The 19,084-nt window shown below is 37.3% G+C and overlaps 2 protein-coding genes across 2 annotated transcripts; one reads left to right on the forward strand and one right to left on the reverse strand.

Annotated features, from left to right (window-relative positions):
• Nucleotides 1-8,027: 8,027 nt before the first annotated feature.
• LOC137966678 (non-specific lipid-transfer protein 1-like) lies at nt 8,028-8,665 on the reverse strand. The gene is made up of 2 exons (XM_068813368.1): nt 8,288-8,665; nt 8,028-8,197 (listed from the first exon to the last, which is right to left on the reverse strand). Exons 1-2 carry the CDS (start codon nt 8,635-8,637, stop codon nt 8,188-8,190), a joined length of 360 nt encoding a protein of 119 aa, XP_068669469.1. The 5' UTR covers nt 8,638-8,665; the 3' UTR covers nt 8,028-8,187.
• An 8,709-nt stretch (nt 8,666-17,374) lies between these two features.
• On the forward strand, nt 17,375-18,709 carry LOC137966552 (transcription repressor OFP1-like). The gene has a single exon (XM_068813214.1). It carries the CDS (start codon nt 17,499-17,501, stop codon nt 18,660-18,662), a length of 1,164 nt encoding a protein of 387 aa, XP_068669315.1. The 5' UTR covers nt 17,375-17,498; the 3' UTR covers nt 18,663-18,709.
• Nucleotides 18,710-19,084: the final 375 nt, after the last annotated feature.

Raw genomic sequence — 19,084 nt, forward strand, 5'->3', positions numbered from 1 at the left:
AGTGCACTCCTATGGATAAGATCTATTCTCACTGAATTGGGATTCTACAAAGAAGCTCTAATGGATCTATATTGTGATAATCAAGCAACAATACACATTACATCAAATCCAATCTTCCATGAAAGAACAAAGAATATTGAAGTGGATTGCCATTTTAAACGAGAAAAGTTCCAAGCAGTTTTTTTATCTCTAAGGCATATATCATCACAAAGTCAAGTTGCAGATATTCTCACCAAGCCGGTCCTCACAAGATTATGTCTACCATCTGCCACAAGCTGTACATCTACAATGTTTTTTTCACCCCAACTTGAGGGGGAGTGTTATAATGTGGGACCCACCATGGTGCATGAGCTGGTGGGACCCACCATGAGGACGTGGGATGCCAAAAACATTCCTCACCCAAGCTAGCACAAGTTAAGAAGATAAGAAGTACAAGCTGAAATGAGTTAGAAGACTTGAAAATCAAGTGGGACCCACAAAGATACCACGAGCTGGTAATCTCTTCAATATGAGCTAGAAGATCATGTGGCACCCACAAGGATAAGGCCACGAGCTAGCTTCCTCCCTTATGTCTACTTTATTGAAGAAGAGTTCTAGTTCAACTTATATTAGACCTCTAGTAAATCGTGTTATCTTTTCATGATAGACTTATCTTAGAGAGTTAGAGTTGGAATGTAATTAGAAGATTGAAAGGTTAATTGTTTAAGGATTCTATCACTTCCCCTACTATAAATAAAGGTGATGTAGTTTAGAATTAATCAAGTTACACAATTCATTTTTTAGTAAATCTCTCTCTTTGCTTGGCACACATCTCTCTTTTCCTTTTCTCTTCTCTCTACCCAAGAGCTCTTCTTCTTTTTTCTTCTTTTTCTTTCTCCTTCTCTTGCTCGGAATATTCGAAAAGGGATCCTAAATTCAACAAATAGCAATCTTGTCAACATGGTAATTTCTTTAAAAAAGAAAAGCTTGGTGTAAAAAACCTTATTGGACTTGAGTCTAGCCTCCTACCTCTTTTAATATGTATATATATATATATATATATATATATATATATATATAGAGAGAGAGAGAGAGAGAGAGAGAGAGAGAGAGAGAGAGAGAAAGATCATAAACGGAACAAGGATGGACTCCAGTTCAGCTATCTTCATTCCACTCAACTTTTTTTCGTTAAAAAATTTAACTATTTAGTAAATTGTCATTTGTTTCACTATATTTATACCGTCACCATTGTCTCCATTTTATAATTATAAAGTTATTAAAAATTTAATATCTAAAAAATTTAGGATCTTACAATGAAGCAAGTGATTAGTGGAGGCCGTGAACAAGGGGAGACTCTACTACTTGGATGTGCCTCAAATCAATACCGTCTCAACCAAGCACATTGAGGCGAGTCTATGGCACAATCGGTTGGGACATCCATCTGCCCAATCTCTTCATCTTTCGTTTCCTAATTTTTAAAATATGTCAAGTTTAAATTGTGAAGTATGTTAACTGAGCAAACACCAGAGGACCACTTACACTCCTCAGCCTGAACCTAAAGGTGTTGCTCCTTTTTTGTTGATTCACACGGATGTATGTGGACCCTTGAGCGTCTCAAATATTTCCCAAATTAAGTACTTTATTACCTTCATTGATGATTTTTCTCATGCCTCGTGGCTATTTATTTTTAAAGAGTGATCTAAAATACCATCAATCTTTAAATCCTTTCATGTTATGGTAGTCACTCAATTTGGCTAGAAAATAAAAGTACATCGGTCTAGTGACCTTGACTCCTATCAAGAAAATGACATTATCTACCAAATATTTTGTGCCTATACCCCTCAAAAAAATGGTGTAGCAAAATAGAAGAACCGTCATCTTCTCAAGGTAGCTCGTGGCTTATTATATTCCATGAAAGTCCCATACTTTTATTGGCCACATGGCATCCTTACCGCTGTTTTTTTTATAAATAGGCTACCCTCTTCCGTTCTCAGACATAAATCCCCATATTCATTAGTGTTTCCACATGGTGATCCTTTTTGGCTTCCCTTGAAAGTCTTCAGGTGTACATATTTTATTCATGTTACCACACCATAGTGTAGTAAACTTGATCTGAAATCTGTCAAGTGTATCATTTTAGGATACTCTCGCACACAAAAGAGTTATGTTTTCTATAATCCTACTCTCCAAAGGTTTCTTTTTTCTAGGGATGTAACCTTTTTCGAAGACTCTTCATACTATTCGAAAAATGCCCTTCTAGGTTTCTCCTTTGTCCCAACCTCTCTCGACCAGTCATGCCCCGTGCAGCGGAAACCATTCAAACCCCTGAAGTATTGATTGACACCACACATACAGAGTTTACAGATCCCATCAAGGTAAGTCCATCTTCTCTTGTTCCTTTCTGACCAAAATATGATACTCAACCTATCACCATAAGGAAGGAACCTAAAACTTGCACTAGGCCCTCTACTTCTCATCCCATATCCAATTTTGTGTCTCACCATCGTATATCTTCTTCATGTTGTCAATTTCTTGTGTCTATCTCCTCCCTTTCTATCCCACAGTCCTTTAAGGAGGCTCTAAGACATCCATGGTGGAAGGCGGCAATTGAAGAGAAAATGCAAGCACTCTATGAAAATTAGACATGGGCTATAGTTCCTCTTGCTTTAGGTAAGAAACCCATCAGTTGTTGTAAGTTGGTACATATGATTAAACATAAATTGCCCGCCTTAAGGCCCACCTCATTGTCAAAGGCTATACTCAATGCTATGGGATCGATTATGAGGAAATATTTTCTCAGATGGCCAAATTGAACTCAGTACGTATCTTATTATCCCTTGTTACTAATTCTTCTTGGCAGGTCTATCAACTTGATGTGAAGAATGTTTTCCTCAATGGAGACATAAAAGAAGAAATTTATATGCAATAACCACCTGGATTTGTGGTTGAGGGGGATTCGGTATGTCGATTGAAGAAACCGCTCTATGGTCAGAAACAGTCTCCTCGTGCATGTTTTGATAAATTTAGCTAAGCACTGATATGAGCCGGATTTCACAGATGTTTTGTAGATCACTGCGTGTTTATTAAAAACACCCTTAAAGGGGAAGTACTTTTGGCAATCTATGTTGATGATATTGTCTTAACCGATAGTGATTTTGAGGGCATTTAGAAAACCAAGAAAAAATATGTGAAAAGTTCAAGACAAAAGATCTTGGACTACTTAGGTACTTTCTGGGTATTGAAGTGCTACAGTCCATATGAAGCATGTTCTTGATTTACAGGTAGAGACAAGAATGATGTGATGCAGACCAACAGAAACTCATATGGATTCCAATGCAAAATTATTTGCCGGCATTGAAGAAGATGTGGATATCGAAATCAAAGACTTGTCGGGAAACTCATTTATCTCTTTATAACAAGACTGAATATCTCATAAAAAGTAAGTGTGATGAGTCAATACATGCAGAAACCACAACTTACTCATAGGCAAACACTAAAAATAATATTATGATACTTGAAAGGAGCTCCAGGAAGAGGGCTTCTCTATAAGAACCATGAATAGTTCAACATAAAAGGGTTCTCAGATGTAGACTGGGTTGGATCCCTGGATGACAAAAAATATACTTTGGGATATTATACAATGGTTGGAGGAAACTTGGTTACATGGAGAAGCAAGAAGTAGAATATAGTTGTAAGGTTTAGTGCAAAAGCAAAATATAGGGCTATGGCACATACAATCAATGAGCTTTTATGGATCAGGTCCCTTCTCACTGAACTGAGATTCTATAAAGAAACTTTTGTGGATCTATATTACGATATTCAAGCGGCGATTCATATCACTTCAAATCTGATCTTCCGTGAAAGAACAAAACACATTTAGGTGGACTGCCACTTTATACAAGAGAAATTCTCTCAAACATATCTCCTCACAAGACAAGTTAGAGACGTTCTCACCAAACCAGTCACTCATAAAATCTTGTCCACCATTTCCAAGCCGACATATTCTCTCAAACATATCTCCTCACAGGACAAGTTGTAGACGTTCTCACCAAACCAGTCACTCATAAAATCTTGTCCACCATTTCCACCAAGTTGGGCGTTTAAGTGTTTTCTCATCCCCAGCTTGAGGAGGCTTGTTAGAAGGTGGGACCGAGCCCACCATGCCCACACATCCAACAAGTGGCATGAGGTGGCATCACACAAGGTGGAAAATTTTGTAATCTTCCTTGATTGATGTAATTGTGGATCCTAATTGATTGCGAAGTTTCCCTAAATATATAATAGAAAAAGTATAAATAAGGGTCTTGGTTGAAGGGTTGTTCAATCAAGTCTCTCTCCCATTCTCCAAATTTATCCAAGGTCTCTTACCCTAAAGGCTCTCTCCCTTTTCTCTCTTTCTCCCTTTTTTACCTGAGTTTTCTCTCTTCTTCTCTTCTCCTCTTCTTCTCTTCTTATCTCCCTTTCTTACTTTGCTCGAGGTTCTAATCACGGGATCCTACATTCATCAAATTTCATTTACATTCATCAAATTTCATTTGGTTTTTCATAGTGGATCATTTAATTCTAGGGAAAGATTTCCCTATGAGTGGAGAAGAAAACTAAAATAGTGATTGTAAACCACTATAAATTCTGGTGTAGCGGATATATTTGTATGAATTTTGTTAAATCATAATAAAACTTAGTAAACATATTCACCCCCATCAAGGTTTACATAAACAAAATATTTTTAGGTTATACTCATGTTAATTGGTAATTCTTGATGAAAGATTGTTTTGAGGTGCTTGTTATCTTTACATCATTCTATACCATGGTAGAAATTCAAAAATAAATAAATGACCTTTTCAGTCAGACAATGCCAAGGACTACCTTTCTCAGTCATTTCAATTGTTTTGTAAGAAAAATGGGATTATCCACCAAACTTCTGTTGGCCCAGGTGCCTTCTCAAGAGGAGGGATGCATTGAGTTATTAAAATTAAAACCAATTTTTGTGTGTAATCAAAATATCATACATAAAAGCAATTCAATATAAATAGAGACATACATGCACCATAGGGACAAAAAGATTTATTTTCTCAATGTTCCCTTAGTGATAGTCACCGCCCAAGAGCCCTTGATTAGAAAAATTTTCACAATTACGTTCTAATAGCTAAAAAAATATAAAGACATTTCAGCTCTCTTTGGCCATGTGTAGCTCTCAATACACGATTTCAACACAAGCCAATTTTCCCAAGAGATTGATGCTAGATTCTAGCTCCAACTAGGCCTTTTTATCTAGATTAATAGGTTCTAGATGAACATTTCACAAATTCATAAAAGAAAGGGGAAAATATTACACCCTTACTTGGAGAGATGTTTCTCCTTGCGATCAAAGGTTTTTCAAAGATAGGCTCTCTCTCTCTCTAAATCACATTTGATGGGAATTTGAAAGATCAAGATTTATGGCTTGGAGATATACCAATAAATGCTCATTCACTTCTTCACTTATGGTTTGGTGGAGTATTTATAGCTTCCCAAACTCAAACTAGATGTTATTTTCAAATTGGCAAAAATCAGACCGTTGATTGATCGATCATTGGCAAGTGATTGATCGATCGATCAATCATAATGGCTATTTTTATGATAAACAGTGACTTATTGATCGATTGGCTAGTCGATCAATATGTTACCGTTTGTCCAAAAAAGTTAAGTTGATTGATCATTGCCAATGGTTGATCAATCAATCGAGATTCTTGTTAAGTTGTTGAGCCAAATTAACGCCTTACACTGGGTCGGTTGCCCTAGTTTTCTCTTTATATTTTTGGGCGCCATTGTTAGGGTTATCATCGAGAAGGATCACCAGTTGTGGCTAAGAAAGGTTAGAGAAAAACACTTGAGTGTGTACGATTTCTCTTGTAAACTACTTCATCATCATAGTGAATTACTGCAACGGCAAAAGATAGAACGTAGTCTCACCTTGAGGCAAACCTGTATAAATCTTGTGTTTTTCATGTTTGATTATTTTTCTTCTTCTACGATTATTATTGTTCTCGTTAGTATTGAATTAGGGCGTCTAATTCCTACAAATTTCTTCTGGCGATGCAATACAAGCATGATCAATTAGTGTAGTTTCATTCGATCGATCATGCTTGAAGTCTCTTACTGGCAAGGTTCTGACTGATTGATCAATCAGGAGGGATCATCGATTATTCCATTTTAATTCTACATTTCTAGATAGCTATGATCTATCAATTGATAAGGGATGATCAATCATTCATTATAGCATGAAATCATGGTGTCCTAGATAATTGATCAATCACTTATGGTTGATTGATCATGCTTTACATTTCTAGCATGTACAATTTTAGATGATCAATCACAATAAATGCCAGATAAAAATCTATATATTTATAAAGCATGGGAATTTCTCGCTAAGTGCTTTAAAATGTTTCTATGTGATATGTATGATGATTCTAAACATGTCAATATACAAATTATATCCTAAAGGAATAAAAATTAGCATACTCTCTTACAAATATGATTGATTTTAAACGTTTGTCTTTCATGCTTGAACTCAAGTCTTCTTATTGTTCTTCCTTGTGGGTGCTTCTTCAAGAGATATTCTTCAATTGTGCTTGAGGTCTTGATTTTAGCTTTGAAGCTTTAGACCTAGAGATGCTCTTGCAGGTGAAGTATCTAAAATACTAGATTTGTAAGTTATTAACTCAATTTAAGTTTTGTTATCATGATGTTGAATTAAGGAGCCCATAATTACAACCTCGAGCAAAGTAAGAGAGGGAGAGGAGAAGAAAAGAAGAAGAGAAGAGAAGAGAGAAAGGGAGAGAGAGAGGCTTTATGCTAAGAGAGAGCTTGGACAAATTAAGAGAAGGGGAGAGAGCTTAAATGCTCTACCCCAAGCCAAGGGCCTCTATTTATAGTTTTTGAGACGATGTTACAATATCCATAATGCCCTTAAGGCTACAAGCTTTACATAAGAAAAGACATAAGTAGACACGTTCCTGCTTGACTAATTACATCCTTGTGTCTTCTTTATGAGAACTCTTCATATGTATCATGATGCCACCTCTCTTGGACGTGTGGGCCTTCCTTGGTCTTGTGGGTTTGAACATATCTTCCACACACTTAGACGAGTGAGCCTTCCTTGGTTATATGGGTTTGGGCCCATCTTCCAACACATGAAAAGCAATGTGGGATGACACCTTTGGTCAACAATCTCCCCGTTTTTATATGATGACAAAACATTGCTTGGAAAAAAATAAAGATTACTCTTCCCTAAGGATTGGAGTTAAGTAAATATTTCAATTTTATCATAAGCTCCCTCTTAATCTGTGCATAGTTTGTTTTAATCATTTTAAGCGAAATTTTATGAGTGCCTAAGTCATTTTTATCCAAGTTCCCTTTGTTTTCTTCTCCCCCTTTTTTTGGTACTAAAAAAGATAATGATATTAAATACATAGTATAGAACATAAAGTGGTTGAAAGGCCAAATCATAAAAGATGTTCAAGTAATTACAAAATGTGTACAAGTATAAAATCAAAACATACAAGTATAACACTATATCCATGTACACTGGGAATCAAAAATAGGTGGGTCCTAAGGTCAACTAGGCTGAAGGCGGAAGTCGACTAAGAATGGTGTCAAGTAACTACTCGATCCTCTACTGCCATTCCTTCACCTCGTCGATGCTGGACATGATTGCTACCTAAGGAGCTCAAACATCATCTATGGCTTCTTCAATAGTGGATGATGAAGTGCCCTCTTCCATTCTTTCCCTCTTTGCAAATTTATAATGATCCGCGGGAGGCTCTGAATTCATCTCGTCACCGGAAGCGGTAGGTTGCAGGGTTGTCTCATTTAGTATCTTTTCCTTTTGAATCCATTGTCCACTCCAATTAGCAAAACCAAATTTCCCTACTTTTAGTTCTCCACGTAGCAAAACCATTTTAATGTTATATGGAACATCTTTCTACTCATTGATTCATGTGTGCATATTCTTTAACGCGATTTTGCTTCGGCTTAAACTGGTTGCATTTTTGAATTATTTAGAAAACTGAAAGTAACATGATAGTATCATTAAAAAAGCATAAAACCATAAAAAAACTTCGCCCATTGGAATTCCATAATGCATCGTCGACGTCAATGCTACAAATTCTTTATTTAAACATCATTAAAACCCAACAGCAAGATGCTCTTCTTCGTTCTCATGTGACTTCACTGCACCCTGCACAGCACAATCCAAACCCAGTATCAACCCATTTTCTCAAATATTCAACCAAAGAATAAATGGAATATATGGGAAACTGTGACTTACTTGGAGCAGTCGGTAGTAGGGGTGATCTGGTAAGGAACATGAAGGCCGCATTTGGCAGGGAGCGAGACCTCCTGTTGGTAGACGAGTCCAGTGACGGCGGTGGCAGCTCTCTTGACGCAGCTGCAGACTGTCTGGCGGTCGAAGGTGGTGGTGGCGGCTGAGTTGAGCCCCTGCAATCCGGTGCAGCATACGGATGATGGCTGGCCTCCGTAGCGGAGGTAATCGATGCAGGGGGTGAGAGCAACCACCACCTGGTTGCAGGTTATGACGGCGGCCACCGCGTAGGGAGCTGCAACCAACGAGCAGAGAAGGAAACCTACAAGAGTATTGCGAAATGGAAGAGGGGCCATGTATTTTCTTGCACTAACCCGTCTCGGATTCAGACTGAAGCTTGTATGTTTCTTTCTGGTCACCTCGCTTGAGAATATATAAAAGCAAAAAGTTGGTGGCCTTTAAATTAAGTCTTGATTGCTTGCTAAATGACCGTCTAATTACATTATTTTTCTGCTCGGCGCAGTTTATGTAGCTCAAAAGAGCTCATAAACTGCAAAGAACAATAACAAGAGAAGAAATTTTGGGTTAGAGCACCATCAATGACTCCGTATGACAAATAACAAGTTTCTGGTTCAAATTTAGCCAGAAAGTGCCTACAACTTAACTCTCATTTATCTGTATCTCTATATGAAAAAGTGGTTTTCGATTGAAAAGAAAGGTGTAAAGAAACGAAGAGAGTGAAGGTGGGGTAATCAATTTAAAGTGAAGGCATCATAGAAAATACACGACATCTGAGAGGCATCCTTCTCCAACTTGTCATGTCCACGGATACGGCACCGTGGAGGATGGCAGTAATTTCTTGTGCAAATGGTAGACTGTCTACCTTTGAGTTGATAACTATATTGGTCATCTTATTGGCCATGAAATACCCATAATCCAGAGGGACCTTCTGGAAGATAGCCATCAGCCAGAAAATATTGGTTGTTGGGAGCCGAGAGAAAGTTCCCTTCATGGGATTCAAGACATGAGTCACTATCTCAATGGCGACTCGTTGTGGCATGGTGAGGTCATGTTGTTAGAGTTGGGTGGTTCCGTCCACCACTGATGGGTTAAGTACTTGGTTTTCCGCACTTAACATACCGGTGTTTTAGGTTGTATTGGCTAGGCATTTGACATGGTATCAGAGCTGGGTACCACGTTCCATGTTCAAATCCTGAGTGAAGCAGTAGGGAACAAGAACAGTGGGTGTTAGAGTTGGGTGGTTCCGTCCACCACTGATGGGTTAGGTACTTGGCTTTCCGCACTTAACATACCGGTTTTTTGGGTTGTATTGGCTAGGCGTTTGACATGGTATCAAAGCTGGACACCACATTCCGCATTCGAATCCCGGGTGAAGCGATTGGGAACGGGAACAGTGGGTGTCAGAGTTGGGTGTTTCCGTCCACCCCGATGGTTCCGTCCACTACTAATGGGTTTAAGTACTTGGCTTTTCACACTTAACAGACTGGTCTTTTGGGTTGTATTGGCTAGGCTTTTGACACATGTATCCTCACCTCGTTGGAACTCCCTATTGTATGTCCAAAGACAGTGAAAATAGCACCTTGAATGTTTTGAGGGAGGTCTTCATGGAGATCCGTCAACCAATTTTCCTTAATATATCTCGTCATGCCTGTGACGGTGGAGCCGAGGAGATTATTCAGAGCGGGGGTTTGAATAAAGATGGGCGTTTTCTTCACATTGGAAGAAATTTTGAAACTATGAGGCCCAAGCTCCTCAATCTCTAAGTTCATGTAAAACACCTTCACTAGAAGGAGATACATGGACTCCTCTCTATCCATTAAGTCTTTGTAAGGCTGGAAGAGTTCTGAAAAATAGTCTATTTCCCTTTCACAAAAATAAATATCTACTTTCGTCAGTTCATCGAGGCTTTTTGGGGCAAAAGTAGAGAAATAACTCTCTTTGAATCCAAGTACAAACGTACTCTCTCCAATTTGGCATTTCCTCACACACGTCATTCTTTTTCCTTAGTATTCTTCTATGAAATGACCTTTGTTCTCACCATGTTGCTTCATTCATTTTTTGAGAGAAAATGGAAGAAATGAGGGTTTTAGCCTGGGATTTGAAGAAAAATCTCTCAAAAGAAAAAATGGAATCGAGATTTGGGGTCATTGGAGCTTTGAAAAATCGTTGGAATGTGTTTTGAAATGATTTTGGATGAAGAGATAGGTTAAAAGTTCAAATGTGGCTCTTCATCTTCTCTATTTGTGTCGTGAATGATCAATCATTTTGTTTCAATTGATCTATCGATCACTTAAGTTGATTGAACAATCGATAGACTTTCATTGATCAATGACCTTAGCAGAGTAACTGAAATGTGATATTTTAATTTCCATTTCACTCTTTAGCACTATAACCATGGGATGTGTTCATTAAGCTCAAGTTCTTCAGCCGAAGTGAATCAAGGTGGGTTGATCATGCCTAGTTCTCCTTGAAGCTTAGAGAAATAATCAAGTCCTAATGGCTTTTTAAAAATTTATTCTAATTGATTTTCAGTGGCGACAAACCCAATTCTAATAACCTTGGTTTGGACAGCTCCCTGATAAAATGAAATCTAATTTCTATGTGTTTTGATTAAGAGTGGTGTACCAAGCTCTTACTTAGCTTATGGTGCTCATGTTGGCACAATAGATTGAAATTTCTTTTTGCTCTAAGTCATAATTGCTCTAGTGCTTGTTTCATCCAAAGAAGTTGAGCACAACAATTTTCACATGTTATGTGTTTAGCATAGGTAGTGGATAGTGCAACTAAGTGTTATTTCTTGGAAAACCAAGAGACAGGCATATTTCCAAGTAATTGGTAACTACCACTTGTACTCTTTATGTCAATTTTGAAACTGGAAAAATTAGCATCCGAGTAACCAACTAGATCAATGGCTGAAGAGTTTGAGGACCAAAGACCTAAGTTGGGTGTCCCAAGTAGATAACGGACAATTCTTTTTATTACCAGTAAGTGAGATTCTCTAGGATCAGATTGATATCAAGCACAAAGGCATACTAAGAACATTAGATTCGGTCTACTGGCTAAAAGGTAAAGTAGGGATCCTTCACACACATCTATACAATTTTTTATCTATTTCCTTACTGGAATTGTCCGAGTTAAGTTTCAAGGACGAACTCATGGGTGTACTAATTGACTTGAGATTTTTAATGTCAAATCTCTTAAGCGATCCCTTAGTGTATTTGGATTGATTTATGAATATGCCATTTTTGGTTTGAGTCGTTCTACATCCAAGGAAGAATGTGAGTTCACCCGTTAAGCTCATTTCAAATTCATTCTTCATTACACTAGAAAAATCTTCACAATGAGAGGGATTTGTAGAATCAAATATGATATCATCCACATAAATTTGAATGATAATCAAGTCTTGATGATGGTTCTTAGAAAATAGAGTCTTATCTACACTTCCTCACTTATAGTCATTCTTTTCTAAGAATTCACTTAATCTTTCATACCACGTTCTTGGAGCTTGATTTAACCTATATAATGCTTTATGTAATTTGTATACATTGTCAAGCTTACTAACATCTTCAAATCCTCCGGGTTGTTCAACATATACCTCTTCTTGTATGTACCCATTTTAAAGCACTCTTTACATCCATTTAGTAAAACATGAATTTCATGTGATAAGCATGGGCTAGGGGGATTCGAATTGCCTCTAGTCTTACCATAGGTTCGTAGGTTTCTTCAAATTGTGTATTGCCTTCTTGGTTATATCCTCTAGAAACTAAACTAATTTTGTTTCTCACTACTTTATTTTCTTAATTCGCATTGTTCCTAAAGACCTATTTTGTTCCAATGAGTTGTTGATTTTTGGGTCTAAGTACAAGAGTCCAAACTTTGTTTCTTTCAAATTGATTCAATTCTTCTTGAATTTCCATAATCCAAAATTCATCTTTTTCAACCTCGGCAAAGCATTGGGGATCTATTTGAGAAATGGAGGCACTATTTTCCATAGTCACATGAGTTGCTCTTCTAGTTGCAATTATGCCTTGAGGGTCACCAATGATATGTTCCAAAGGCTAATCTGCCATGAACTTATAGTTCTTTGGCTTCATAAGTGGCCCTTTCTGGTTATTCGGGTCAATTGGGTTCTCTTTAAGATTTTGGTCTTGAGGTTGAGATCCACGGGATGAATCGAAGGGGTTTCCCTCTTCGTCACCATAAGATAAAGATGCCTTTGTGAGTCCTTGATCTTCCAACTTATGTGATAAGGATGTCAGCTCGTGGTGATCAAGGTGGGTCCTACTTCTTATGGGCTTGGGCCCATCTTGTGGGCCTTCTTTGGTCATGTGGCCCATCTTATAATACTCTTAGATATTTGGGTCTTCCTTGGTCGTGTGGGCTTGGGCCCTATCTTCCAACAATATCGGTGTAATTCCAATTTGAAATAAAAACATAATTGTATTTATTATCTCCTCTGTCAAGGTGTCCCAAGGATAAGAACTCAATTGGACACAGACTCTCAAAAAATAAAATGGGTGATGTATATATAGAAAAGGTCGAAACCAACTTCATTAGATTTCAAACAAAAGTAGTGATAATAATCACTAAAAAGGATAACACTAGTCACTCAAAAGAAGACGATAAAAACCCACTTAATGGTACTTATAAAAAATTCTCAATGGACTTAAAATGCCTATATGTATATAAAAAGAGAAACCAACAAAAGCAATGCACAAGAGGTTGGTTTATACGAGCGTAAAAAAAAGGATGGTAGGAGAAAGGTAACCGATGTGGATAATGTAACGAAGGAAAAAATAACCATCTTGATAATAAGGAGACTGTAATAATAGAAAAATAAATAAATTTGACCAAGTATGACCTCAAGATAATTTCATGACGGTGAGCAAAATTTTTCAGAGTTGTAGATGCAGAAGATATACAACCAAGTAAAAAAACTACAAAACTTGAAGACAACATTGACTATAGAAACTTTAATAATTGTATAACTTAACTTACAAGTTTCTTTTTCCAAATCATTCAGTCCATATGAAGAAAATTTCTAATCAAATACTCAATAATCAAAATAGATATTTTCCAATGATAGACTTTCCTAAATTAGTAGCACTATCCTTTATTAGACTCTCCAAATATAAGAGATTTTTGGGATCAAAGAGGCTGAAAAAATAGAATATAGTACTGAAGTCAGACCAAAACTCTCCGATTAGAAGACAAATTTGGTTAAAAAACTCGGATTTTAGGAGAAAATAAAACTCAATTCACGTTAATGCCTGGAGAGATAATAAGAGAAAAAAAGTCAACAGAACTAACCTTTGGTACTTCTGATATCACAAACGGTTTGTTGATAAAGAAACTAAACTCTAAAGAACTTTAATTTGATACCTAATTCAACAAAAAATATTTTTTCTTGAATTTTTTATGACCTCTTGATTCTCTTCATTCTGTAGTTTGATCCATGTCTACTCTAATGTGAATATCTCCACAAATATAGATTAGATTGACATAAAATTATCTCCTTGTGAAACTATAATTCAATACATTTTATCTATGTATAACTTTTCTTCGTAAAATATACTTCTTTTGAGATGAATATTCTGATAGATTTTGGACTCTTTAATTTGGCCTAACTGAGTACTTTTTCTTCTTTCGCCAACATGACCATTAACTCTTCCGAGATTGATATCTCCCTCTAGAAAACTTAGATTGAGAATTGGATGGATAGGTTAAAAAATATACTTAAAAATATATTTTTTGTGTATTTTCCATTTAAAATCTTGTTCATAAAATGGCTCAAAAAGTTGAAGTTTTCTACTGCTACTCAAACCTCTCTTGCAGTCTAACCTTTGTAGCTACAAATAACAATTTCTCTTTGTAAAAAAATTTGATTGCCAAAATTCTTTTTTCGTTGGAAAGTAGACTTTGAGTATCTTTTCTTCAACGTATGATTTGAAATATGAAAAGCTCAGTATGGATGTGTGAATACCAAGAAAACAACTTGTATTGGGACTAGAAAAAAAATGGATAGAATACGAACCTAAACTACTATAGATGATAGATCTGAAAATTATGACATTATCTCCGTGGGTTGACCAAGTCAGTTTATAGAACCTACTCTAATACCATTTTGAATTTCTAGAAAAAAGAAAAAATTCACTAACTTTTTGTAATCTGAGTACATGAGACCATATTTATAATAGAGGAAAGTAGTAGAGTCCAACTATAATTAAACTACTCTTTTCCCCATTACACACAAAGTCTAACACTTAAACATAAGTTCTAGCATAATTAAACAACTAAACATAAAATAGAAGACTAACATAACTAAAATATCTTTTAATTTAAACTCTTATGTGAGACCTCCTTCCATAATAATTTTGGCTCTATAAGACTTCTTATTGTGAGAGTCATGTAAAACTCTTCCATATTTGCTCTTCAACAACTCAAAGTACTTTATTCAATTTGTGTTTGTTAAAAGCACTTTAGATCAATGCCTATAGACCTAGTACCTAAAAACATAGGAGTGTGCCCAACATCTAGCTTAAGACAAGTCTTATATTCTCACCCAAGAGGTGATTTGTGTTTGAGCCCTAAAGTTGGGAAATTTTTTCACCTTTGAAATTAAGCGGAGTGTGTTTCAAATTATGACCATTTTAACCGGTATAGAGGGCTTTACTATACGGTTAGGAGTGATTGTTTTTTGTTTCATCATTATATTGTGCAAGTTGGGGCTCTTGGTAAAGAATATAGAGATCCCCAATTTGAAGGGGAGAAGTAGAATAAGTACAAGACAAAGGTAACCAATAATAAAGAATTCCAATTGTTGTGATTAGAATACCCAAGGGGTGGGTGAGGGGGAACAAGATGAGAACATGATGAAGATTACAAGCGAGATGAGAACAAAAATAAGATGTTTTAAAGCAAGGCAATCAAAATTTCTTTTTCAAGCATACAAGTTTCTTGACCAAGATTATTTGCAAGTGAAGTTCCACACACCAGTTTGAGGGGGAGTGTTAAGAGACACCTACGTGTGTAGGGGTGGCATGGTTAGTAAATAAGAAGAATTTTCATAGAGATGTCATAGAATTATAATTATGCAAGTTGGTGTATGTCTTCTTATGTCTTTTCCCTTTTTGAAGCATATAGTCCTAAGGGAATTGTAGTCATTGTAAACACCTTCACACAAATATAAATATAACCTCAAGGCATGGGGTAGAACATTGAAGTCTCTCCCTCTTGACTCAAATTCGTCCTAACACCTCTTTCTGTTTTCCTCTTCTCTCCTCTCTCCCTAGAGCTAGAGTTAATCTCCTCTCTCTTTCCCTTAAGACCTTTCTATGTGTTGGCCCTAGAAATAAAAAAAAGTAATTTGACTTTAACTATAACAAGTTGGGAATGTATGACATGTATGCCTCAGCTTGAGGTGAAGTGTGGAAAAGGGTAGTATACATTTAAGCATTGATGTAAGAGGTAATGTTAGTATTTTAGAAAATATGATGTAAACCTCAAGGAATAAAAGAAAAGGCTCGTGTGGAAAAGAAGCATTTTTGGGCTCCTTCATTCTCTTGAAGCACTTCTCCCATATTCTTTCTTTTCTTTCTTCCTTCTCTACTCTCGCTTAAGCTGAATTACAAACTAAACTAATCTAAATTTTCAAGTGCTTTTAGGACCTTTTCTCTCTTGTCCTATCGAACAAGGAACATGTGTCTTAGCCTTGTTTTCCTCCTTTTTTTCTTTTTGCTTTCATTAGGTTGGTAGTTTAGACATCTAAGCAATTAGTTTCCAACTGTCTTTTCTCTCCCCAATTTGGCTGCAAAGGGATAGTTCGACCTGCTTGCTTCTTTATTATAGCAACCATTTGGATGGACCATGGCTAGTCAAACGGATATATTGCCAGAAATTTCTTTGTGGTTTTTTTAGCAGCAAATCATACTTAATGCATCCTATTTGTAACTTAAATTTTTGTTATCATTAAAATTATCTCAATAGAAACTTGAGACTAATAGAGAAAGGTTTCCGCCCCTCAATCTCCCCTTCCCTATTTGTTGTGTTGCATGCAAAAATATTTCTTCTCACAACGATGGAAACACAGTTGATTACCAATTGAATCAATGAATTTGGTTGGGTCAGTCGAGTTTGATCATTCTCTAGTTCTTTTTTACTTATATGATGTCAAATTTCTCTAATTTTTATACTTATATAACCAAAACATGACACCAAGTCGAATTGGAACCGGTTTGTTATACTCCCACTCGATTGGAGGGATCGGATTCGCTAAAACAACATAAGGGTGTAAGAATGCAACAACTAATACACATTTGTCATGTAAGAAACGATATGTCTGAGGATGACATGGGTGTCGACAAAAAATTAGCATCACTAAAAATGAATTTGGAAGAGCTAAAATTGAATCTAACATAACCAAGATTTAGCATATAGTTTGGTTTTAAAATTCTAGCATATTTCTAAACTAAGGTATATTTTTCATTTTCACATATATTTTTCAATAGCCCATATTATCTGCCAATAAATATTTTTACTGTATTGAGGTGTATTGGTGGGTGCAAATCCCAAAACACAAATCACTGAATTGTGGGCCCATGTAATGCCAGCGGCTGCAAGGAGGGGTAGAAATTACTAGGGTTATTTATAAATATGGTATTTTTCTAATAAGTAAATTAGAAAATTTAGGTGAGAAGCCGCTATCCGCCTCTCCTACCGTCCCATGTTGATTTGGTTGATGGAAATGAAGGAAGAGAACCAGTGGGCCAACCCCGAACCCGAAACGTAAAATCCAAATTCCATATAAAACACGCCCTATTCTCCCCATATTCACAATAATGCCCCCGCCGTTTCCATTTTCCTCCTTTACGCCGCAAGGAACTGCCGGAGTTCTCTTCCACAAACTGGGTCCCTTCTTGGTTACCAGGCAGGCTGTCCTTTTCCTTTCTTCTCTCTTTTTCCCAATCACCTCCCTTCCCAGCAAAGCAGAAACGTAGTTAAGATACGATAGAGATTTTGGAGAAGAAATAAAGGTACGCTGGAAGACAGGGTCGTGCTTTCAGATTTCAGACCCTTTTGACAGTCTTTAAAACAAAGGTCGAGAAAAGACTGGAAGAGAGGAATTCTTCTTCCTATATCAGTAGAGGAAGGAAGGAAGAAAGACTGGGGATAGGAGGAACAGATTTGTTGCAGAGTGATGGGTAATTACAGATTCAAATTATCAGATATGATCCCAAATGCTTGGTTCTACAAGCTCAAAGATATGAGAACCAAATCTAGAACCCACCACTACCAGCAGCAGCAGCACCACCACCACGCCAGCGGCAATAACCAGACCCTGAAGAAGCATTTCCAAAATTCATTGTCAACTCCTCCACTTCCTTCTCCCAGGCAGTCATACTACTTCAGCTCTGACTCTAGAGAGAAGTTATTCGGTTATCCGCTTAATCCCAAGGTTTCAGATACTCAGTTCCCCGACCCTCCAAGGAAACCCAGGAAAAAGTCTCACAGGAAGAGGAGAAGCGTCAAATCATCCAACTCGTCAAAGCATGAGTCTAGCTCCGTCTCTGCAGGCTGCAGCTGCCGGGCGACATTTGACTCCGTCTGGCAGCCAGAAGTCATGCCGGAAAACAATATCAAAGTCGTCTCCGGGCCACCGGCGATTGACCCCTTCGACAATATCGCTTCGTGGTCGAGCTCTTGCAGTTGCACGGTCACCTCTTCGGCCACCGATTTGGTGATTGATATGGATACTAAGAGGTCTTTTAATCGAAAGGTGGAAGTGTTGGATGATGAGTTTGGATCAATTACCGAGCTGGAGCTGCCGCCTATCTTGACGAAGCCTCCCAAATTTAATGATCTTATACTCGATCTCGCAGACGGAGTAGCAGAGCCGAAGATGAAATTTGGAAATGGAGCTAAATTGGATGAAAAAATGGTTCGTTCTTCTCATAACGCCCATGCCACTCATGGGTCGGTCTCTGTTAAGTTCACCAAGGAGGACAAGACTCCTGCTCGTCGATCCATTTCCCCAGCTTCTCACGGTCTTAGAATTCGCACATATTCGAAGTCTCCAAGGCTGGCAAGCAAGAAGATCCAGGCATACAACAGGAGAGGCTCATCGACGGCGAAAAAGAAGAGTTTAACAGAAAGCGTCGCGGTGGTGAAATCGTCGTTTGATCCCCAGAAAGACTTCAGAGATTCAATGGTGGAAATGATTGTGGAGAACAATATACGGGCTTCGAAGGATTTGGAAGAGCTTCTGGCTTGTTATCTTTCCTTAAATTCCAACGAGTACCATGATGTTATTGTAAAAGTTTTTGAGCAAATTTGGTTCGATCTTACAGACATTCGTCTGTAACAATGTACCATCCTTCTATATATGAATATTAAAAGAAGAAATTTCACTGATGCAGCATCGAATGGTCCTTGTCCTAGATGATTTTTTTTTTTTTCTGAATTTTATCAGGTGGACACACTTCTCTGTTCTTTCTTGCACTGAAACGTTAAACGTTTAATTCAGTTTGTTATCTTCCTTCGAAAGCTGGAGATAGAAGCTAGTCTTCACTTGGAGCATTCATCTGCAGTACTTTTTATTGTCTAAATTCATTGTAAATTTCAATCAAATGTGATCTCCTTCTCAGGTGTTAGGAACAGTTCAACTACTGTTCATGGCGCTGACGACAGATCCCACTCTCATATTCAAGAGGCCGTGAACATCCAGGTTTTGAGCAACATTTGACGATATAAATTCCGAGAGGGAAAAAAATCGAGAATGGTAAA

Source organism: Aristolochia californica, unplaced genomic scaffold, assembly GCF_029961685.1.
Source record: "Aristolochia californica isolate CCGP_79_NKW_82.1479 unplaced genomic scaffold, dmAriCali1.0.hap1 SCAF_5, whole genome shotgun sequence".
In the NCBI taxonomy this organism is placed as follows: Eukaryota; Viridiplantae; Streptophyta; class Magnoliopsida; order Piperales; family Aristolochiaceae; genus Aristolochia; species Aristolochia californica.

What these genes read in the sequence shown, in the direction of transcription:
- LOC137966678 (XM_068813368.1), bottom strand. Translation starts at nt 8,637, where the DNA reads ATGGCCCCTCTTCCATTTCGCAATACTCTTGTAGGTTTCCTTCTCTGC.
- LOC137966552 (XM_068813214.1), top strand. Translation starts at nt 17,499, where the DNA reads ATGGGTAATTACAGATTCAAATTATCAGATATGATCCCAAATGCTTGG.